Raw genomic sequence first — 23,475 nt, forward strand, 5'->3', positions numbered from 1 at the left:
ATATACCTATTCTGATTATGTCAAATGTCTGTTCCACTCCCCAGGACAGGGGGATGTAGTTCTTACATTCAGCAGCTGACTGGAGCTCTGAAATGTGTTGCCATCTTTGGGTGCTCAGGGTTGGTTGCGTAGGGGAACAGGTGGGTTAGTCATCTCGGTGCCAGGAAGCCCCTATTGTTGAGCCCATGGGCGTTTTCTGTGCTTTCTACCCTATTTGCTTTGTTTATCACCCAAGTGAGTAAGCACCAAGATGGTCAAGGAAGGCAGTTGAATGCCAGCTACGGATAGAAGGTCATATTGTCCATGATTATGCATGATTATGAAGAGCCTCTTTGCAGCAGGAAGGGGATTCTGATAAGCAGAAACATATTTATGTATATTTTCAGGTTATTTATTTATTTTTTTGAGACAGAGTTTCGCTCTTCTTGCCCAGGCTGGAGTGCAATAGCGTAATCTTGGCTCACTGCAGCCTCCGCTTCCCGGGTTCAAGCGATTCTCCTGCCTCAGCCTCCTGAATACCTGGAATTATAGGCGCCCGCTACCACGCCTGGCTAATTTTGTATTTTTAGTAGAGACGGGATTTTCCATGTTGGTCAGTCTGGTCTCGAACTCCTGACCTCAGGTGATTCGCCCACCTCGACCTCCCAAAGTGCTGGGATTACAGGCGTGAGCCACAGTGCCCAGCTATATTTTCAGGTTCTGGGCTAATTTTTTTTTTGAGACGGAGTCTGGCTCTGTCGCCCAGGCTTGAGTGCAGTGGCTGGATCTCAGCTCACTGCAAGCTCTGCCTCCTGGGTTTACGCCATTCTCCTGCCTCAGCCTCCCGAGTAACTGGGACTACAGGCGCCCGCCACCGCGCCTGGCTAGTTTTTTTGTATTCTTTAGTAGAGACGAGGTTTCACCGTGTTAGCCAGGATGGTCTCGATCTCCTGACCTCGTGATCTGCCCGTCTCGGCCTCCCAAAGTGCTGGGATTACAGGCTTGAGCCACCGCGCCCGGCCACTGGGCTAATTTTAAAAGATACACCCACTTAGTGTTTCCCTGTACCTCCTTGAAACCAGTCTTCAAATTCTGCTTCATCTAAGACTGTCTGTCCAACCAAACCTTTTGAAAAAGGGACAGGCCGGGTGCGGTAGCTCTCGCCTGTAATCCCAGCACTTTGGGAGACTGAGGTGGGGCGGGGGAGGTTCACCTGAGGTCAGGAGTTCGAGACCAGCCTGGCCAACATGGTGAAACCCCATCTCTACTAAAACTACAAAAATTAGCCGGGCGTGGTGGCGGACGCCTGTAATCCCAGCTACTCAGGAGGCTGAGGCAGGAGAATCACTTGACCTGGGAGGCAGAGGTTGCAGTGAGCCGAGATCATGCCACTGCACTCTAGCCCGGGCAACAAGAGTAAGACTCCATCTCAAAAACAAAAAAGAAAAGAAAAATAAAAAGAGGCAAAAGAAGTCCATGCTAGGCTGAGCGCGGTGGCTCACGCCTGTAATCCCAGCACTTTGGGAGGCCGAGGTGAGCAGATCATGAGGTTGGGAGGTCGAGACCATCCTGGCTAACACAGTGAAACCCCGTCTCTACTAAAAAAATACAACAAAATTAGCCGGGCGTGGTGGCGGGTGCCTGTAGTCCCAGCTACTTGGGAGGCTGAGGCAGGAGAATCACTTGAACCTGGGAGGCAGAGCTTGCAGTGAGCCCAGATTGCGCCACTGCACTCTAGCCTGGGTGATAGAGCGATACTCGGTCTCAAAAAAAAAAAAAAAAAAAAAAAAAAAAAAGGTCCATGCTAAAAAATCTGTCTATAGGATAAGTTTAAGTCCTTCAATACCTTTTAGGTCCAAACTGATGTGAGTGACCTATTCATGGGAAACTTTGGTGCCCACATTGGGCAAGTTTGGTTTATACCACTTCTATTCAGTGATGGAGTAGTACAGGGCACACCCAACCTTAGTAGGAGGGTGTCATACAGCACCCAGTTGTGATAAGTACATGGCCCTGTGGCATCCCGCAGCCTGGTGTTTATTCCCCACTAGGGCCTAGTGACAAGGCCAGGAGCTCTTTCTCCTTAAGAGGGAGGATAGCAGGCTGGGCATGGTGGCTCATGCCTGTAATTCCAGCACTTTGGGAGGCCAAGGGAAGAGGATCTCTTGAGCCCAGGAGTTTGAGACCAGCCTGGGCAACATAGCAGAACCCCATCTCTACAAGAAAAAAAGAAAAAATTAGCCAGGCATAGTGGCATATACCTGTGGTCCCAGCTACTCAGGAGTCTGAGGTGGGAGGATCACTTGAGCCTGGGAGGTCGAGGCTTCAGTGAGCTGTTATAGCACCACTGCACTCAAGCCTGGGTGACATAGTGAGACCCCATCTCTAAATAAATAAATATATATATATAATTTTTTATATATATGAAAAAATATATATAATATGTATATATAAAAGAGGCTAGTAATTTGCTGAAGGAAAGTAGCTCAACTTAAAAAGCTTTGGTTTTGCATTGTGACCTCTTTTTAGAGTATTTTAACTGCCACTTTGAGCACCACAGGCTCTCCTAAAGCTAAAGGGTTGAGTGGCAGAGCTCTTTGAGCTTGGCTTGGGGCCATGATCGTGTATAGTTGCTAGTACTCTGCGACGTGAATTTGGCTTCGATCCACTAGAGAAATACTTCTCTTGCTTAGCACCGCTCAAAACTGCCAGGTTTTCAAGTCACCTGATAAATGTGCCGGGTCACGACACCTGATGTGGTATTCCGCTGCCTCCAAAATGAAAAGAAGCTCTCAGAGGTTTGTCCCTCCTCCTTAGAGGAAGGGGACTATGGTGCAGCAATTTGTCATGCACTTTGGAGAAAATACGCTGCCACCTCTTAGTCCTCTAGACCTCAGGAACTTCGTTGGAGTGGCAGCCCCCGTCTCGTTTTTAATCTTCTACTCTTTGTCACAGTGTACCTTACCAAGACATCTAGTGCACTTGCTGCTTCCTCTTCTCCAGGTCCTTTCTGTATGAACTCATCCAAATAATGAGACAGCAGCATGTCCTATGGGATGCACAGGTCCCTGTGGAATGGACTGTCGCCCACAGCTGGACAGCTGCTATATCCTTTTTTTTTATTTATTATTATTATTTTTTTTGAGACAGAGTCTCATTCTGTCACCCAGGCTAGAGTACAGTGGTGCAATCTCGGCTCACTGCAACCTCTGCCTCCCGGTTCAAGCGATTCTCCTGCCTCAGCCTCCTGAGTAGCTGGGATAACAGGCGCCTGCCACCAAGCCTGGCTACTTTTTGTATTTTTAGTAGAGATGGGGTTTCACCATGTTGGCCAGGCTGGTCTCAAACTTATGACCTCATGATCCGCCCACCTCAGCCTCCCAAAATGCTGGGATTATAGGCATGAGCTGCTGCACCCGGCTGCTGCTATATACTTAAGGCAGGTCAGTGGAGGTGTATGACTCTTCCTGCAACGTGAATGCTAAGTGTTTTTGGCAATGTCTGTGTATTGAAATGGAGCAAAGTGCACTCACCAGATTGAAGTACTTAATTATTATTAATGGATTTATTAATTCCAGTGAGGAAAATGTATATCATTGTCATTGTAATTATTAGTTACAATTGGAGTTACCACTGGATCAAGTTTGTTATAATCTACTGTCATTTTTTATTCTCTAGACACAAGACACACAGGCTTTGGCTCATATTTTATCATCAATGTGTTGGTCACTTTGAGCAGAACACTGGCCACTTCCGGTCTTCAGTTTCCCTCTCAGTACCATGAGCTATACCATCACAGTGAGCTCTCCTGGGTGATCTGTATGACAGCACTTCTGAGCTCAGTATTAGGAGCCAAAGCTAATGCTTCATCATGATGGAACAGGTGACATTTCCAATGGCCCCTCCTTGGATTGGTGTCTGTCCCATTGATCAAGGCATTGAGACATACAGCCATTCTGAGTTGTGAGAAGCAACTCTGTAATACATGGAGGAAAATATAAGGAAACTCTACTTGACTATCTATGCGTCCATTCCTTCACTCTAAAGTCCCTGTTCTTCCTCCCTGGAGTTGTATTGAATCTGAGAAATTACATATTAGTTCCTTCATTGTTGTTGTTGAGATAGAGTCTCACTCTGTCACTGAGGCTGGAGTGCAGTGGCGTGATCATGGCTCACTGCAGCCTTGTACTCTTGGGCTCCAGCAATCCTCCCACCTCAGCCTCTTGAGTAGCTGAAATTACAGGCATGCACCATCATGCCCAGCTAATATATATATATATATTTTTTGAGATGAAGTTTCGTTCTTGTTGCCCAGGCTGGAGTGCAGTGGCGCAACCTCGGCTCACCACAACCTCCACCTCTCAGGTTCAAGCGATTCTCCTGCCTCAGCCTCGAGTAGCTGGGATTACAGGCATGTGCCACCATGCCTGGCTAATTTTGTATTTTTTTTAGTAGAGATGGGGTTTCTCCATGTTGGTCAGGCTGATCTCAAGTCTCCTGACTTCAGGTGATCTGCCTGCCTTGACCTCCCAAAGTGCTGGGATGACACACGTGAGCCACCGCGCCCAGCCTAATTTTTTTGTATTTTTTGTAGAGATGGGGTTTCATCATGTTGCCCTGGCTGGTCTCCTGGGATCAGGTGATCTGCCCGCTTCGACCTCCCAAAGTGTTGGGATTAAAGGCATGAGCCACCATGCCCAGCCCAATTTTTACATATATTTTAAAAATTATGTGTTCCAACAGACCTGTTAGTGTAGGAACTCTCCTCTCATTTGACAGCAAGGATACCAGGACTCAAAGTAGTTAATGGCATACTTGAGGTCATGAACTAATGAATGACAGAGTCACGATTTAAATTCAAGGTCTTGGCTGGGTGCTGTGGCTCACGCCTATAATTCCAGCACTCTGGGAGGCCAAGGCAGGTGGGTCACCTGAGGTCAGGAGTTTGAGACCAGCCTGGCCAACAGGGAAAAACCCCATCTCTACTAAAAATACAAAAATTAGCTGGGCGTGGTGGCGTGTGCCAGTAATCCCAGCCACTCGGGAGGCTGAGGCACGAGAATAGCTTGAACCTGGGAGATGGAGGTTGCAGTGAGCCAAGATTGCACCACTACATTCCAGCCTGGGTAACAGAGCAAGACTTTGTCTCAAAAAAAAACCAAAAACAAAAAAAACAAAAAAAATCAAACTCCTGGGCTCAAGCAGTCCTCCCACCTCAGCCTCCCAAGGTGCTGGAATTATAGGCGTAAACCACCGCCCCGGCCAGTCCGTTCATTTTCAGAAAGTTTGGGGAGAACAATACTTAATCTGAAGGGGGAAAGCCATACCACATAAATTCTGTTAATTCAAGCTTTGTTGTAGGCAGAAAGGAGAGTAATTGGAGAGCATGGTGGGGGAGGGGAGTGGGAATATTCACCTCAAGGCATACCATAGGTGAGCCTAGGTATAATGGTCATTTCCGTTCATGCAGTTTAGACTCTTTGAAACACAAATACACACACACACACGTGTGTATGTGATCAGGGCTTGTTAGAGTTGCAAAGAGTGGTCCCCAAGGATGGTCCCTCTGGACTGAACCACAGCCTCTCTGTTTCACTTCCCCCAAGGAAGAAGTCCCTCCTGGTGAATAACATCTTTGTGGTGTTGGCAGCAATTCTGTTTGGATTCAGCCGCAAAGCAGGCTCCTTTGAGATGATCATGCTGGGAAGACTGCTTGTGGGAGTCAGTGCAGGTATGGGGTGGGGGCTTCTCGTCCTACCTCTCTATGCCTATTTATTCATAAATTCATTAATTTCTTTTATTTCATTTCTTCCCTCATTTCCTCCCTTTATTTATTTATTTATTTAATTTTATTTTTTTGAGATAGAGTCTCACTCTGTTGCCCAGGCTGGAGTGCAGTGGCGCTATCTCGGCTCACTGCAAGCTCTGCCTCCTGGGTTCACACCATTCTCCTGCCTCAGCCTCCTGAGTAGCTGGGACTACAGGCTCCCACCACCATGCCTGGCTAATTTTTTGTATTTTTAGTAGAGACGGGGTTTCACTGTGTTAGCCAGGATGGTCTCGATCTCCTGACCTTGTGATCCGCCTGCCTCAGCCTCCCAAAGTGCTGGGATTACAGGCGTGAACCACTGGGCCCAGCCTCATTTATTTATTTTTTGTTTATGCCTACCTTTGTCACAAAAGGATGAAATATAGTTTATCTTAAAAGACTCGTATGACTAGATATTTAAAGTAGGTACAGAACAATGGAAAAGTTGTGTAGGGGTGGGGGAATAAACACCTGCAAACTAACACTAACAGAGGTCCCATGTTTGAGTAACACTGTAAGCCATGAGCTTCCTGGCAGCCAAAGTATAAAGGGATATAGGATGAGTTTTCTGATCTTCCCTCAGGCAGAATGGCCTGTTAGGTACTCCTCAGTTTGTGGGGCTTTTCATGTGAGAGAGCAGAATTTTGAGCACATCCACCTGGGCTTTTAGGGGCTCCAACACAGCTTCCTTAGAGCCCTTCACACTCAGGTCCCAGTGATGGGACCTAGGAAGTTCCCACGAACATGTGGGACTGTGGCCAGGGACCAGGATTGCAGCAGATCTGAGAAAGCCCTCTCTCAGAAGTTCTGAGGAGTAGAGTTGGGATCCTATTGGTCCTTCAGCAGGTGAAGCAGAACCCCTCAGAGTGTGGGGGGTGAGGGATCAGCCCTCAGTGCCAGGATCCAGTTGAGTGGCTGGACAGTGCTGAGTGGGGCAGGGGAGACAGGCCGATGTCGTGGAGGGAAGTCCCAGCTGGTAGCTGATGTGCCTCTGCTGTGCACACGTCCAGGCGTGAGCATGAATATCCAGCCCATGTACCTGGGGGAAAGCGCCCCTAAGGAGCTCCGAGGAGCTGTGGCCATGAGCTCAGCCATCTTTACCGCTCTGGGGATCGTGATGGGACAGGTGGTCGGACTCAGGTAAGCACCCCTCCCCCACATGCATTGAGTATTTCGGAGATACCAGTAAAAACCTTTCTTCACCTAAATGTCTCCCCTACCCACTAGTAGATTAAAGCATTGTTGCTTTGCATGAAGGCATCAAATCCTCTATCCACATCTCTGCTGCCAATTCACAAAATGGGTATCAGTCAACATACTGCAATGTGAATCACCTTTTCCTATCCTCTCCAGGTCAGGGAGCAAAGAACAGGTCTTGACAGAGGAGAGGGTAAAGATTTGGGCTTTCAAAGAGAAACCTGTTCCAGTTATTCCAGAAAAAAGAGGAGAACGCAGAGCCTTGACTCTTGGGAAGGGGAGTTGCTAGGGATGAGGTGGGGCAGTGTCCCTGTCCTCTCTTGGTCCCAGCCTGGGTGGGAGGGATCTTGATGCTCAGACCCAGACTTGGATAGGAAGAGGCACGGGCAATTGCAGACCCTTTGCAGGAGGGTGTGCAGGTGGGCAGGAGAGCAGGGTGGTGGGACTCTGGCAAAGAGGAATCTGGCCTGGCCTCTCCTCTGCCTCCTTAGGGAGCTTCTAGGTGACCCTCAGGCCTGGCCTCTGCTGCTGGCCAGCTGCCTGGTGCCCGGGGTGCTGCAGCTCGCCTCCCTGCCTCTGCTCCCCGAAAGCCCACGCTACCTCCTCATTGACTGTGGAGACACCGAGGCCTGCCTGGCAGGTGAGTCTCTGTCCTTGGGCTCCCAGACTGCCTTGACCAAGGGGTGCATCTCCTCAGAGTATATGGGTCCCCATTTCATAGGTTCATTTATCAAGGAAAAGCTATCCCTCTCTTTGTGTCTCAGTTTCATGATCTGCCCATACCTGCCTTCAGTCAGAACTCTTATCAAGTGGCTGTCCAAACTGCCAGGCAGCAAAATGGATCAGACATAGCCACTGTTATTCAAGAACTCCAGAGTGGTGTGGAGAAACACACACACACACACACACACATGGTCAAACACCTGTGCAAGACCTCACCTACCCAATGCCAACTGGGTGATGGTCATCTTATCAGTCAACTATGGCTACAATAAGAATGCCTAAGGAACAACTGCCACATTTCTGGTTTAAAGCAACAATTATTTACTGCATCTTTTATTCATTTGCTTGCCTGGCTGGCTGCGCAGCTCTGCTGATCTCAGCTGGGCTACCTCACAGCATGGGGCGGGAGACGGGGGCAGCGGTGAGGTTCAGCTGCGGCTTGGCCGGTCTGGGCTGGTCTGGACTGGAGTCATTCAGTTTTGCTGCACTTTCTGTCCTCTCACTTTTGGTACCAACAGGTTAGCCTAGGAATAGTATGATGATGGCAGAGAAACAAGAAAGCAAATCAGTTGCATAAGTGCTTTCCAAACCTTTGGTCCCCTCATGCTATTAACATTCCATTGGCCAAAGGGAGTCAGTCATGCTGCCAAATTCCAAGTCAAGGGATGGGAAAATTGATGGCATATCCTCTCCCATCGCAAGGGGTGTGGATTTAAGGAGGGGTGAAGACCAGAGCCCATTAGTGTACTCTTCTCTGTCACCATGGCCACAATTATTACTTATGTCTCTCCTCTGTGCAAAATGTGTTCAGTCCCATCCCAGGATCCCCCAGAGTCTCATCCAATCATGGCATCAGGCTTGAAGTCCCAGATCTTACACCACATTAAGTCTATATGGGCCTTTTCTTGATCCAGAAACCTAGGATCTAGAAAGATAAGTCTTCCTCCCTTCCCACACTCAGCGTGCAATGGTGAAAAGTAAGATGAGGTAACCGGAATTAAAGCTCTCATTTCAAAAACGAGGAAGCAAGGCAGGCACGGAGCAGTCACTAATCTATAACAATTCTGAAGTGCCCCTAGGAAAATACGGCCATGTCCCCTGCCTTGGGGGTAGGGAGTATTCTTTGTTCAAGTTCCGGCTCTGTCCCCTGCCCCCTAGGAAGGGCACCCCAGGCCATGGTTCTTTTTTTTTCTTTTTTTTTTTCCTTTAATTTTTAGAGACAAGTTCTCGCTTGTCCAGGCTGGAGTACTGTGGCTATTCATAGGCATGACCCCATTGTTGATCAGCGTGGAAGTTTTCTTCGTTTTTGTTTTGTTTTTTTTTGGTTTTGTTTGGAATAGGGTCTTACTCTGTCACCCAGGCTGGAGTGGTGTGATCTCAGCTCACTGCAACCTCCGCCTCCCAGGCCCAAGCAATTCTCCCACCTCAGCCTCCTGAGTAGCTGGGACTACTGGCCCGTGCCACCACGCTTGGCTAATTTTTTTTTTATTATTGTATTTTTTGTAAATATGGAGTTTCATCTTTTGCCTGGGCAAGTCTCAAACTCCTGAGCTCAAGTGATCCATCCTCCTTGGCCTCCCAAAGTGCTTGGATTATAGGCATGAGCCATTGTATCCAGCTAGCACGGAGGTTTTGAACTGTCCCATTTCCAGCCTGGGCCAGTGCATTCCTAGGCAGCCTGGTGGTCCCTGCTCCTGGGACGTCACTATATTGATGCTGAACTTAGTGCAGACACCTGATCTGCCTAGCGTACCACAACCCAGAGCTCCTGGGCCCAAGTGATCCTCCTGCCTCAGCCTCCTGAGTAGCTGGGACTCTAGGCACACACCACTATGCGTGGCTCTCCATGCTTCTTGCATCTGCCCTCTGAGATGTTTTTCCTTTTCTATCACCTTCCTTGATTCCTTCTGAAGAGGGCATTGCACAGTGTGCTGCTTTTGATGGTTGAGCACATTTCTCAGCTTGCTTCCTGTCTACAGAGAGTTGGGGCAGGCCGGGCGCCGTGGCTCATACCTGTAATACCAGGGAGGCCAACGCGGGTGGATCACGAGGTCAAGAGATCGAGACCAACCTGGCCAACATGGTGAAACCCCATCTCTACTAAAAATACAAAAATGAGCTGGGCGTAGTGGCATGCGCCTGTAGTCCCAGTTACTAGGGAGGCTGAGGCAGGAGAATCGCTTGAACCCAAGAGGTGGAGGTTGCAGTGAGCCAAGATGGTGCCACTGCACACTGCACTCCAGCCTGGTGACAGAGAGAGACTCCATCTCAAAAAAAAAAAAGAAAGAAAAGTTGGGGCACAGAAGTCTTTATATTTTAAATTGTCCTGGTCAAAAAGCAGAGCTGGTCAAATTGTCCTGGTCAAATTGTCCTGGTCAAAAAGCAGAGCTTTTGCCAATACAACTTTCTCAAAAATGATGTGAGTTTTCTATGTATTTGAGGTTTTTTCATGTGCCAACAAACCACACTCACAATTACTTTTGAGACAGGCTTCTCTCCCAAGGCCTAATTGCTGTTATTTAGGGTATGTCAGGCTACCCTGAAACAACGCCCGCAAGGCTCCTAAATGCCCCCTTTTCTAGCTGTGAGGGTCTATGAGGCACTGCTTTAAGCCACATGCTTGATTTGATCTTTACTATGAGTCCATGGCTTCCTGGCGGTGCTCCGGATTTGATCTTTGCTCACAGGCTGTTACTTAATTTGGGATTCTTTTGCTAGCTGGAGAGGATAGAGGTGAGAAAACATTTTTGTTGTTGTTTTCAACTAACCCAGCGTTTCTGAAATATGCTATGTTTAATTAAATTTGGTTGCCTCTGAATTCTGTTTGCAAACTGGCCAGTTATTTTCTGAGCTAATTCTTCATGTCTTACAGCGAGCTTAGAATATTCATTTAACAGCAACCAGTGCATGCTTTCAACATTTGGAGTTTTCTTTGCTCAAGTCCATAAGTTCATTGAGCCCATTTTCTTTCTTCCAAGGTACTGCACTATATAACATAGCATTTCATTTCTTCAACCTCATCGCCATCCTCTGCCTGATCTTGGAACTAATACCATATTTCACAGGTCTTTGTTATGGTAGCACCCACTCCTGGTGCCAATTTATTGATCAGCTTTCTATTGCTGACTAATAGACAATCATAACATCTCGGTGGTAAGCAAACAAACAAAACAAGCAATTGTTTAGCCTAAGCCTCTAAGTCCTCTGGGCTGGGCTGATCAAGGATGGTTCTGGCTGATGTCTCTGCTGATCTTGGTCATTCCTGCAACTGCAGCTCAGCTGGGCATTGGCTGATCTAGAACAGTCCCAGCGAGGGTGGCTCATCTGGGCCCCTTTGGCTGTCCATGTCTCTCTTTTTTTTTTTTTGACACGGAGTCTTACTCTGGTCCCCCAGGCTGGAGTGCAATCGCACGATCTTGGCTCACTGCAACCTCTGCCTCCTGGGTTCAAGCAATTCTCCTGCCTTAGCCTCCTAAGTAGCTGGGATTACAGGCGCCTGCCACCACGCCTGGCTAATTTTTGTATTTTTAGGAGAGACGGGGTTTCACCATGTTGGCCAGGCTGGTCTCGAACTCCTGACCTCAGGCCCGCCTCTGCCTCCCAAAGTGCTGGGATTACAGGCTTGAGCCACTGCACCTGGTCAATGGCTATCCATGTCTCTTGTCATCCTCCTGGCTAGCCTGGAATGTTCTCATGGTGGCAGAAGAGCAAATATAAGTGAGCAAGGCCTCTTAAGGCTCAGGCTGGAACATGGCATGCCCTTACTGCAACCTCATCCTATTGGCCAAGCTTGGAGCCAGGAGCAGGGATGTAGGCGGTACTTGCCCCTTTAGTGGGAGGAACTGCAAAATCACACAGCAAGCAGCATGGGTGCAGGGAGGGGTGAAGAATTGAGTTTGATAATGTGCTGCAATAGTCATGATATGTCCGCAGAACCCCGAGTTTCTTTCTAAAGCCTTTTTTCATCCACGGTAGCAACACCCCAACAGCCCTGAGAAATGTCAGGGCCAGGAAGATCATCTCCATCTGACCAGGGAGGCAAACAGACACAGAGAGATTGAGAGAGACATACACACAGAGACAGACACAGAGACAGAGAGTGAGCCAAGAAGGAAAGGAATGGTGTGATGGAGGAGAGGGTCCCTGTGGGGGGACCAAAGAGGGGCTTGGGGAAGGGGAGCTCAGTACCCTCTTCCCTGGCTCAGCACTACGGCGACTGCGGGGCTCCGGGGACTTGGCAAGGGAGCTGGAGGAGCTGGAGGAGGAGCGCGCTGCCTGCCAGGGCTGCCGTGCCCGGCGCCCATGGGAGCTGTTCCAGCATCGGGCCCTGAGGAGACAGGTGACAAGCCTCGTGGTGCTGGGCAGTGCCATGGAGCTCTGCGGGAATGACTTGGTGAGACCCCTGCCCCGCCCCACGCCCTGGGCCCTGGAGGCTTGGTGTTGCAGGCTGCTGGGAGCCATGGGAGGTGGAAAGGAGCCCAGGCCTGAAAGCCATGCTCTCCCAGATGTACGCCTACGCCTCCTCCGTGTTCCAGAAAGCAGGAGTGCCAGAAGCGAAAGTCCAGTACGCCACCATCGGGACTGGGAGCTGCGAGCTGCTCATGGCGATTGTTAGTGTGAGTCTGGAGGGCGCCCTTCCTCCACCAGCCCTTGGGGGAGGGACCCCCAGGTCCTCTGCATTAAACCAGTTTACACTGCAGTTTATGGTGTTAAAATGCAGTGAGGGGCCGAGTGCAGTGGCTCACGCTTGTAATCCCAGCACTTCGGGCCGAGGCGGGTGGATCACGAGGTCAGGAGTTCGAGACCAGCCTGGCCAACATAGTGAAACCTCGTCTCTACTAAAAAATACAAAAAATTAGCCAGACATTGTGGCGGGCACCTGTAATCCCGGCTACTCGGGAGACTGAGGCAGGAGAATCACATGAACCCAGTAGGTGGAGGTTGCAGTGAGCCGAGGTGGTGACATTGCACTCCACCCCAGGTGATAGTGCTGAGGTGGGATCAGGAGTTCGAGACCAACCTGGGCAATACGGTGAAACCCGTCTCTACAAAAAATACAAAAATTAGCCGGGTGTGGTGGTCTTTGCCTGTAGTGCTAGTTACTGGAGAGGCAGCGGTGAGAGGATCACTTGAGCCTAGCAGGTTGAGACTGCAGTAAACCGAGATTATGCCACTGCACTGCAGCCTGGGCTGGACCAGCGAGACCCTGTCTCAATCAATCAATCAATGCAGTGAGTTAGAGAGCATCTATTGTTTGCGGGTCACTGCCAGCACCATTTTGAGATGCGGAAACTGGCTGAAGTTGGGTGATTGATTGACCAAGTTCCTTTAGGAAATTAATAAAGTCACATTGAAGCAATAAACTACCCCCACCTCCACCACCAGCTTTCTCAGGAGACCCCTTCCCATTGCCTGCCCCACACCTCAGGGACCATGGCTGGGTGCATGGGTCTGCGCTTTCTTCCTTTGAAGTGTGTGGCAGTCGAGAGGATGGGTCGGCGCGTGCTGCTCATCGGTGGGTACAGCCTGATGGCCTGCTGGGGGAGCATCTTCACTGTGGCCCTGTGCCTGCAGGTAGCTGGGGTGGATGAGGGCTGGAGGGTCCAGGCCAGGCTAACTTCCACCTCACCCCTGCCCCGTCCACGGCAGAGCTCATTCCCCTGGACACTCTACCTGGCCGTGGCCTGCATCTTTGCCTCCATCCTCAGCTTTGGCATTGGCCCTGGTGAGTGGGCCCAAGGGGCTCTGGGCATCCGTCATCACATAGAAGGAGTGATGGGTGGCTGGGTGCACGGTGGTGGTGTGAATGCAATGTCCCCTGCGGGCCCTCAGAGACCACCTCGTGCTGGGGCTTCTGGGAGGGAATGGCAGGAGGAGAGCCCTGAGGGGTCCCCCATACAGACTGGGCCTGGGCTCCCACTCCCATGTCTGGGCTGGGGTAGGGGAGAGGCAGGCAGGGAGCCCTGGCCAGCAGACCCCTGTCCCTGCCCCTCCTTCCAGCCGGGGTGACGGGGATCCTGGCCACAGAGCTGTTTGACCAGATGGCCAGGCCCGCTGCCTGCATGGTCTGCGGGGCGCTCATGTGGATCATGCTCTTCTTGGTCAGCCTGGGATTTCCCTTCATCATGGTAGGCCCGCCCCTCCCGCTGGGGGCCCTGCCTTAGGCTGTGTCCCTGTCATCTCAGCCTCCCGCTGAGAACCCCAGCGGGAGGCTTCCATCCAGGGAGACTGAGACTGAAAGGGAGGGGTCTTAGGGGAGCAAAGAGGGGGGCAAATCCCTCCTCACAACCTGTCATGGGCCTTCCGTTTGGGGTTGATGGAGCCACACCAGGTCTTGGGGTCTCTTTTAATCCGCAGGAGGCCTTGTCCCACTTTCTCTATGTCCCTTTCCTTGGTGTCTGTGTCTGTGGGGCCATCTACACTGGCCTGTTCCTTCCTGAGACCAAAGGCAAGACCCTCCAAGAGATCTCCGAAGAATTACACAGACTCAACTTCCCGAGGCGGGCCCAGGGCCCCATGTGGAGGAGCCCGGAGGTTATCCAGTCGACAGAACTCTAGTCCCAAAGGGGTGACCAGGGGCCAAAGCCAGCTGCTGTCGTGTCCTCTGCTTCCTGCCAGGGCCCTGGTCCTCACTCCCTCCTGCATTCCTTCGTTTAAGGAGTGTTTATTGAGCACCCGTTGTGTGCAGACATGGCTCCAGGTGCTTAGCAATCAGTGGTGAGAGTGGTGTTCCAGGCTAAAGGTAATTAACTGACAGAAAATCAGTAACAACATAATTACAGGCTGGTTGTGGCAGCTCATGACTGTAATCCCAGCACTTTGGGAGGCCAAGGTGGGAGGATCAATTGAGGCCAGAGTTTGAAACCAGCCTGGGTAACATAGTGAGACCCTCTATCTCTACAAAAAAATTAAAAAATCAGCTGGGCATGGTGGTATGTGCTAACAGCTCTAGCTACTCAGGAGGCTGAGGCAGCAGGATCACTTGAGTCCAAGAGTTCAAGGTAGCAGTAAACTACGATCACACCACTGCATGCCAGGCTGGGTGACAGAGGGAGACTTCATCTCTTTAAAACGTAATAATTACAGACTCAGGAAATGCAGTGAAAGAAAAATACAGGTTGGCCAGGCGAGGTGGCTGATGCCTGTAATCCCAGCACTTTGGGAGGCCAAGGCAGGAGGATCGCTTTGAGACCAGGAGTTTGAGACCAGCCTGGGCCACACAGTAAGATCCTGTTTCTACCAAAAAATAAAAAAATAATAAAATAAGCTGTGTGTGGTGGTACATGCTTGTGGTCCCAGCTACTCAGGAGGCTGAAATGGGAGGATCACTTGAGCCTGGGAGGCCGAGGCTGCAGTGAATCCTAATTGAGCCACTGCACTCCAGCCTGGACAACAGAAGGAGACCATGTTTCAAAAAAAATAAATACAGGTTGTAGTGGGTATGGATATGCATACCAGGAGGACTGACCTAGTCTGAGAGGGGAGTGATCAGAATTTTCTGAGGAATTGATGTTTTTAATCAACTTTATTGAGGTATGATTTACACATAATCAAATATATCCATTTTAAGTCCATATTTGGTGAGTTTTGAGAAGTGTATACACTTGTGAAACACCACCGCAATCCAGATGCAACGTTTACCCTGCCCCAAGGCACCCTCATGCCCCTTTGCTATCAATAACCCACCCCAGCCCCAGCCCCAGGGGACCACTGACCTGCTTTCTGCCTCAATTAGTCAGATTTACCTTTTTTCAGAATCTGAAGTCATTCCATACTGTATGTACATATTTGTATCTGGCTTGGCTTCAGATACAGTTTTTGGGATTCATGCATGTTGTTGCATGTATTAGGAGAGACTCCTTTGTATTGCTGAGTAGTATTCCCCTCTGTGGTTAGACCATGATTTATTTATCCATCAACCTGTTAGTGGACATTTTGGCTGTTTCTAATTCTTGGCCATCTTGAATAAAACTGCTGTGAATGTTCCTACACAAATCATTGTCTAAACATGTGTTTTTATTTCTTTTGTGTCTTAGTCTGTCGGCTGCTATAACAAAGAACCATAGCCTGGGTGGCTTATAAACAACAGAAATGTATTTTTTGTGGTTTTGGAGGCTGGGAGGTCCAAGATCAAGGTGACAGTGGATTCAGTGTCTGCTGAGGGCCCATGTCTTGATTCATAGATGGCGGTCTTCTCACTGTGTCCTCCTAGACATGGCAGAAGGGGCAAGGGAACTCTCTGGGGTCTCTTATAAGGACACCAATCCCGTTCATGCAGGCTCTGCCCTCATGACCTAATCACCTCCCAAGAGGCCCAAAGGCCCCACCTCCAAGTACCATCATATGAAGGATTAGGTTTCAATGTATGGGGAGGTTACCTGGGGAGGACATAAACAGTCAGTCTAGCTTTTTGGGTAAATGAATTGCTGGGCTTAATAATAAATGCATATTTAACTGTATACAAATTGTTTTCAAAAGTGATTGATTATACTATTTCACATTCTCGTTAACAATGTGTGAGAGTTCTGGATACTCCAAATCCTCACCAGCACTTGGTATTGTCAGTGTTTTCAATTTAGCCATTCTAGTGAGTGTGTAGTGGTATCTTGTCATTTAATTGTGGTATTTCCCTGATGACCAATAATGTTAGACATCTTTTCATGGCCATTCGTGGGTTTTCTTTTATGAATAATTTGTTCAAATCTTTTGTCTACTTTTTTTTTTTTTTTTTTTTTTGAGACAGGGTTCTCTCTCTTGCCCAGGCTGGAGGGCAGTGGAATGATCTCAGCTCATTGCAACCTCTGCCTCCTGGACTCAAGCGATCCTCCCACCTCAGCCCCCCAAGTAGGGGGGACCACAGGTGTGAGCCGCCATGCCCTGCTAATTTTTGTATTTTTGGTAGAGATGGTATTTTGCCACATTGGCCAGGCAAGTTTCAAACTCCTGACCTCAGGTGATCCACCCACCTTGGCTTCCCAAAGTGCTGAGATTACAAGCATGAGCCACCGCACCCAGCCCTTATCTGCTATTTTTAATCAGATTGGTTGTCATCATTTTTGAAATGTGGGCATTTTTTATACATTCTGGAAGCTAGCACTTTGTTAAATATATAGTATCATAAATATTTTCTTGCAGTCTGTAGCTTGCCTTTTTTATTTGCTTAATGCTACCTTTCTAAGAGCAGAATTTATTTATTTTTATTTGTTTGTTTTTTGAGACAGTCTTGCTCAGTCACCCAGGCTGGAGTACAGTGTCGCGATCTCGGCTCACTGCAGCCTCTGCCTCCTGGGTTGAAGCAATTCTCCTGCCTCACCCTCCTGAGTAGCTGGGACTACAGGCACATACCACCACACTGCTAATTTTTTTGTACTTTTAGTAGAGACGGGGTTTCCTATGTTGGCCAGGATGGTCTTGATCTCCTGACCTCGTGATCCGCCTGCCTCGGCCTCCCAAAGTGCTGGGGTTACAGGCATGAGCCGCCTGGCCCAGCCAAGCAGAAATTTTTATTTTGGTAAAGTCTGATTTATCAATTTTTGGTTTTTGTGATTCATGCTTTTTGTGCCATAAGATATCTTTGCCTATCCCAATGTTGCAAAGATTTTCTTCTAAATGTTGGATAGTTTTAGCTTTTACACTTATGTTGCTGATGCTGAATTTCAAGTTAATTTTTGTGTATGGTGTGAGGGGTTGAGGTTTCTTTTTTTTTGGAACAGGGTCTCACTGTGTGTTGCCCAGGAGTGCAAGTAACATGATCTCAGCTCACTGCAACCTCTACCTTCCAGACTCAAGCAATCCTCCCACCTCAGCCTCCTGAGTAGCTGGGACTACAGGTGCATGCCACCATGCCTGGCTAATTTTTGTTTTGTTTTGTTTTATTGTTTGTCTTTGTTTTTGTAGAGACAGAATTTTGCCATGTTGCTCAGACTGGTCCTGAACTCATGGACTCAAGCCATATGTTTGCCAAAGTGCTGGGATTACAGGAATGAGTCACAGCGTCTGGCCCTTTTTTCTTTTCTTTCTTTTTTTTTTTGAAATGGCTATCTGGTCGTACCAGCACTGTTTGCTTAAAAACAGCCATCTTTTCTTCATTATTTTACTTTGGTGCCTAAATTAAAAAATCAATGGACTATTGTTGTATAAGAAAGAATTTCGCTTTTGTCAGGAAACAGTGACTGTTCAAGAGAAGTGGTGGCAGTGGGTTCTCTGGAGAGAGAAATATGTGGGTCAGGGGATCAGTAGGGGTCTCAGGGAGATGGTGACTCTGAGCTGGCTTCCCAAGGATAGGCTCAGCTGGGAGCCTTTTAAAAGCTAGAGCCTTGGTGGCATGTGCCTGTAGTGCCGGCTGAGGTGGGAGGATCGCTGGAACCCATGAGTTGGAGATTACAGTGAGCTATGATTGCACCAGTGCACTCCAGCCTGGGCCACAGAGCAAAACATTGTTTCTACCAAAAAAAAAAAATAATAATAAAAAAAATAAAGCTGGAGCCACTCGGAGGCAGCAGCGTTGTGGGATGGGAATGAAGCCCCCGTGTCCAGTCACTGTGGAGTCTTCAGTTGGCAGGGGCAGCCCTCCCAGGAGCCCTGTGTGTGGTCACTCTGACCTTCTGTGTGGTCACTCTGACCCTCTGTGTCCATCCACCCTGATCCTGCATCTGTTGACCTGCTCCCCAGCTTACCTTTGTGCTCCAAATGGCTTCCCTGGCTGCCCTGGCTGCAGACCTCCAATGTAGAGTCATGAGTAAGAATCCGTTGACAAGCACCCCTGAGATCCCGGGGTACATGCCACAAACAGAGCAGGCATCAGGTGACACCCAGGTCCCGGCCTACCTCAGACCCACTTGGTGACCTGGTCCCCAGCCGGAGCCCTGCCCTCTCACTCACCACCCACCCAGCCGGAATTGGCTCTGGCCACTCTGGGAGCACAGGGTGGGGGTTGCACGTCCCTTGTTGCCCAGGGAGCCCCTCAGGGAGAGGAGACAGGATCTCAGGACAGGACCTTGAAGACAAGGAAGGGCAGCGCCGAGAGGGGCGGGAGAGCCAGACTGGGTTTCTAGGGGGTGGTCCAGGGTGGGAGCCGACCTGTCTCTGCCGAGCCTGCGTGAGCATCGATGTCTAGCTCATGTAGCTGGAGAGGAGCCACAGCCATGCTCCCCAGCTCCAGCCCACCTCCCCAGACCCCAGACCCAGTGTGGCCTCTCCCCACCTCCCAGAGCATGTGATCAAGCCCCTCAACTAGCCCAAATCCCTCCCTCGTTTATTAATTACCAGGACCTACATGTCCCAGCTTCCCAGGGCCAGGAGACAGGGCCCAGCCCATCTGGCAGGCTCAAGTTGACTGCCTGGCCGCCAGGATCCAGGCGGCGCTCACAAGGATCTGGGCTTGCACAGCCTGCAAAGGGCCGCTGTCCATTCTCCTGTATTTGCTCTCATCCTCTCCTTTCTTGGACCCTCTGAGTCTCTGGTTCCCTCTTGTTGGGACCCAGATCACTGTACCTCAGCTGAATCATTTTTCCCTTCAGTTCACACATATCCACCTAGGGTCCACTACATCCAAAGGCTTCCGCCTCAGTCCTTGTCCTCAGGCTGTGCCCAGGCTTATGAGGATGGCGGTCATCCTTACCTTGCAAAAAGTAAAACAGTCTCCCAGTGACAACAATGTTCAAGGATAACATCTATGGAGGGCTTTCTACGTATCAGGACCATTCTGAGTGTCTTCCAAGTGTTAGCTCCTTTAATCCTGGAAAGGACCCCATGGAATTAGTACTTTTATCCCCCCTGTTGTACATAGGAGAGACTGAGTAGAAGCCAGTGGCTTGTCTAGGGTCACCCAGCTACCTGGAATGGCCAGGAGTAGACCTGGTGACCATGGACCCCAGACCTTGATCACTGCACATGCTGCGTCTGGGGCCTCGCCTGGTATCTGAGGTCCGTGGCACGCTGGTGCTGATCATTCAGAGTGCTCATGGGCAGTGTAGTCTAGAGTCGGTGTGCTTCCTGATCTCCTTGATCTCCATTTTATTGAGGAGGCCTTTAGGCCACCCAAGGGGTCCAGAGTGACCCGGTGGATTAGCAGTGGAGCTGAACTTGAGCCAGTGCTCTTCGAGGTTCGTGTTCTGCCCCCACTCTGGTTCATTCTGCAGGTAGCAGGGAATCATTGAAGATTAGAGAGAATCAAACACCTAGAGAGAGATGACTCTGCCCGGGGAACCCAGGCTCCTGTCTGGGTGCATACTCCAGGGCTAGATGGTGACTTCTCAGCTACTCTAGCTTCATAGGCTCATACGTGCATGTGAGCATGCATGTGGACACACACACGTGCACGCATACACACATGGACACACACACACACCGCTGTCTTTAGAATCAGACCATGAAAATGCTTTCTCAGAGGCCTAGGGGTGAGAAAACTGACAGGTGGGTGGTGCCTCCAGCTGGATGTGCTAGGATGGGGTGGGAGATGAGGTGACCACACCTGGGTGGCAGGGGCTCTGGGGCAGTGAATCTTCTAACAGATCTGGGATGCTGCCATGAGGAGGAAGAGGGAGTCAGCAGCCATGCCTGCCAATGCCTCCTGGAGCATTTGCCCATGGTTTGCAGATAATTATTGTGTCCCTATGGGTCCCAGGTTTATTATTTTTATTGCTCTTATAACAAATAAACACAAACTTTTAGCAGCTTCAAACAACACACATTTATTATCTCCCAATTTCTGTGGATCAGTAGTCCAGCGTAACATGACTAGGTCTTCTGCGTCAGGACTCGCATGGCCAAAGTCAAGGTATCAGAAGGGACAAGGGAAAAATCCACTTCCAAGTTCAATCTGGTTGTGAGCAAAATTCAGTTCTTTGTGGTTGTACCATGAGGTCTCTCTGGTCCCCTTCATCTTCAAAACCAGTAGTGGACATCGAGTGCTTCTCTTGCTTCGAATCTGGCACTCTGACTGGAGAAAATTATCTGCTTTTAAGAGCTCATGTGGTTAGATTGGGTGTACCCAGATACTCCATGCTAATCTCCCTATTAGGTCCATAATCCTAATTGCATCTGTGAAGTGCTTTTTGCCAGGTAACATAGCATACTCATAGGTTCCAGGGATTAGTGCTTGTCCTCCTCCTGCTATTCTTTAGTGGGCAGGGGGTCATCTGCCTACCATGGAGGTAAGGGGTCAGGAGGTAGTCATACAGCAATGCCCAAAAAGAGACTGTCCCCACTGGCATGGAGTTTATCGCCTAGACATGCAGTCTTAACCCAGAAATATGGAGATAGCCTTGAAGGACAGGACAGGTGCTGGGCACATGTGGGAATGGACCAAGCCAGGTGCTTCAGGGGCTTTCCCAAGGACCTGAGGCTGAGTCAAGAACTGGAGGATGAGTTGGAGTCAGACAAGGGAAAGTGTGGGCAAGCTGGATTTCAGGACCAACCCCAACCCTGGAGCCAGGAGCCATGGTACTGAAGGACAGTGTGCCATGACTCAGAGAACAAGGGAGGGTTGGGGGAAGCTCACAGGGCCTTGTGACAGTACAATCCCTAGTATCAGAGGAGACTGTTACTGGCATTTAGGCCACTTGGTGCTTATAATACCTCTATGTCAGGTGAACATTATTGTCATCCCCAAATTACAGATGGGGAAACTGAGCCAAATGCCCATGCTAGTAAGAGGCAAATCATATCACTTCTTTGGGTACCCTTCTAGAAAGATGAGGCTGACTGCCACTGGAAACAGCTGGGGAGGGTACAAGGAGATGACAAGTGGCTCAGAGGCTGTCCTGGCTATAAGAATTAAAGAGGAAAGAAACACGAAGGGTGGCTCAACAGTCAACATGGACAGGTTTATTTTAGAAAACAAACTTGAGAGGGGCTTCTGGTCGAGTTAGGTCAGAGCCACACTCTCTTACAAACTAAGGATATTTAAGGGTTTTGGAGGGGGTGCTTATCATAGGTTCCAAATGTTTCTGTGTGAGGGAAAGTTTATTGCGGGGTTGGAATGTCTCTGGTTGGAGGGGAGGCTGTCTCGGGGTTGGCATGTTTCTGGTCAGAGAGGGGTTTATCTTAGGTTTGGAATGTTTCTGGTTATGCTGACATTAGCCATTAGGCTGATGTTTTGGGGCTGGATTTAGGCAGCTTTTAATTAAGGGGGAACTTAGAATGGTGGTGTTTGTTCAAGGTGGCAATGCTCCTGCTCCGTCACTGGCCAGGTAAGGCAACCCTTTGTTATGATAACAACCTGAGATTGGCAGGGGCTCACATCCAGGGGGAGCTCAGGTGCTTGCTGGCGAGGCTGCACCTTGTCATTCAGGTTCACAGGGAACAGGTCAACCAGGCCCCGGCTCTTCAGTCTTCTGCCTGGAATGACTTATGTAATTCTGTTCAGCTTTCATTGGGCACAGGGAGTCATAGCTAAATCTGCTGCCTGGGGGTGGGAAACAGACTCCTCCCTTGAGGAGCAGCAGTCCACCATAGGGAAGTCACAGTGGTCCAGGCCAAAGGCAATACAGCTAGTGCAGACTAGGCAGTAGTGCAGGGAATAGAGAGAAGTGGGAATAAAGGGATAGTGAAAGGAGGCACATTTCACTGGCAGGTGATCAGGTGTAGGAGGACAAGTCATATATCTGGACTTTACAGAGCAGTGGACACTCAGTCGGCTGCTGTCAGCGCCTGGGGCTTAGGGGAGTGCCCCTGGCTGGAGACATGGCATGGAGTGCCATCATTTAGGGAGCCCTGGACACAAGTAAGAGAAGGTGCGACAGCAGGAGGGAAAGAGTCTGGGGCCCAGTTGCAGGAACCAACACCCATAGGCTATTTGTATAAATGGGCCATGGGGCCTCCCAACCGGAGGCTGGCTGGTGCCACGAGGGTCCCACAGGCATGGGTGTCCCTACTATATCACATGGCCTTCACCGAGACGGGTATATGGATTGCACCTATCAGAGACCAAGGACAGGACCTCCCTGGAAATCTGAGGACCTGGCCTGTGATCCACTTGCTGCCTTATCCTCTTCCTGCTATGTCATGGCTTATCTTCTTTCACCCATTCATTCATTCATTCATTCAGCAGTATTAAGTCAATGTCTCTTGTATGCTTGGCACCTGCTAGATGGTCCCCGAGTTTACCATTAGTGGAAAAGACAGTTAAGAAATTCAGCAAGGGCTCTATGAGAGGGCATACACGGTGCACCTGACTAGGGTGTGGCTTCCCTGAGGAGCTGAAGTTGCCCAGAGGCCCAGAGAAGTTGAGCTGCGCACATTTGAACCACTGAACCTGGTCTCGACCTCACCTCCTTCCCTTCGGTGCCTCCCAGCATCCTATCCTCTTTAAAGAGCAGGGGTTCAGGGAAGTTCCCCGGATGGTGATTCGCAGGGGCAGCTCCCCTCTCACCTGACGCAGTGACTGCCCCTCCCCATCTCAAACACACAAGCTAACGCGTGCGGGGACTGGAGCCCTTGGGGACGCGTGGCCCAAAGACTCAGGACGTACAGGGGCTCAGTGCGTGCAGTGGAATCCACTCGGCTTCATCTCTGGAAGGGCAAGGGGCCATCTTCCGGGTTCACCACCGCATCCCCACTGCCGGCACAGCGCCTCCTGGTGACTATCATCGGTGACCTAATGAAAGGACTAAGAAAGACCCGAAGCGAGGCCGGGACAGGCCGATTTCTAGCGGCCACGTGGAGAACGGTTTGGAACAGTGCGCCGGGCTTAGCGGCGGTTGCTGGAGGAACGGGCAGAGTCGCCCAGGGTCCTGCCCTGCGGGGCGGAGCCGAGGCAGGCGGTG

The 23,475-nt window shown here is 49.9% G+C and overlaps 1 protein-coding gene across 32 annotated transcripts in view; it reads left to right on the plus strand.

Annotated features, from left to right (window-relative positions):
• The window catches only part of SLC2A11 (solute carrier family 2 member 11), a 41,276-nt gene extending 25,573 nt beyond the window's left edge, over positions 1-15,703 (plus strand). For 10 of the 32 annotated variants that reach the window (XM_073006914.1, XM_073006913.1, XM_073006909.1 and 7 more), the window contains 8 exons: positions 5,562-5,710; positions 6,799-6,928; positions 7,477-7,625; positions 11,914-12,101; positions 12,214-12,324; positions 13,094-13,433; positions 13,709-13,836; positions 14,066-14,310. In XM_073006914.1, coding sequence (XP_072863015.1) covers positions 5,562-5,710; positions 6,799-6,928; positions 7,477-7,625; positions 11,914-12,101; positions 12,214-12,324; positions 13,094-13,433; positions 13,709-13,836; positions 14,066-14,266 — 1,396 coding nt within the window. In that variant the 3' untranslated portion in view covers positions 14,267-14,310. Of the gene's footprint in view, positions 1-5,561; positions 5,711-6,798; positions 6,929-7,476; positions 7,626-11,913; positions 12,102-12,213; positions 12,325-13,093; positions 13,434-13,708; positions 13,837-14,065 lie in introns of all 32 variants that reach the window. The other 22 variants (XM_037995385.2, XM_073006915.1, XM_037995396.2 and 19 more) reach the window with 14 other exon arrangements.
• Positions 15,704-23,475: the final 7,772 nt, after the last annotated feature.

This window comes from Chlorocebus sabaeus, chromosome 19 (assembly GCF_047675955.1).
Source record: "Chlorocebus sabaeus isolate Y175 chromosome 19, mChlSab1.0.hap1, whole genome shotgun sequence".
NCBI classification, from domain to species: Eukaryota; Metazoa; Chordata; class Mammalia; order Primates; family Cercopithecidae; genus Chlorocebus; species Chlorocebus sabaeus.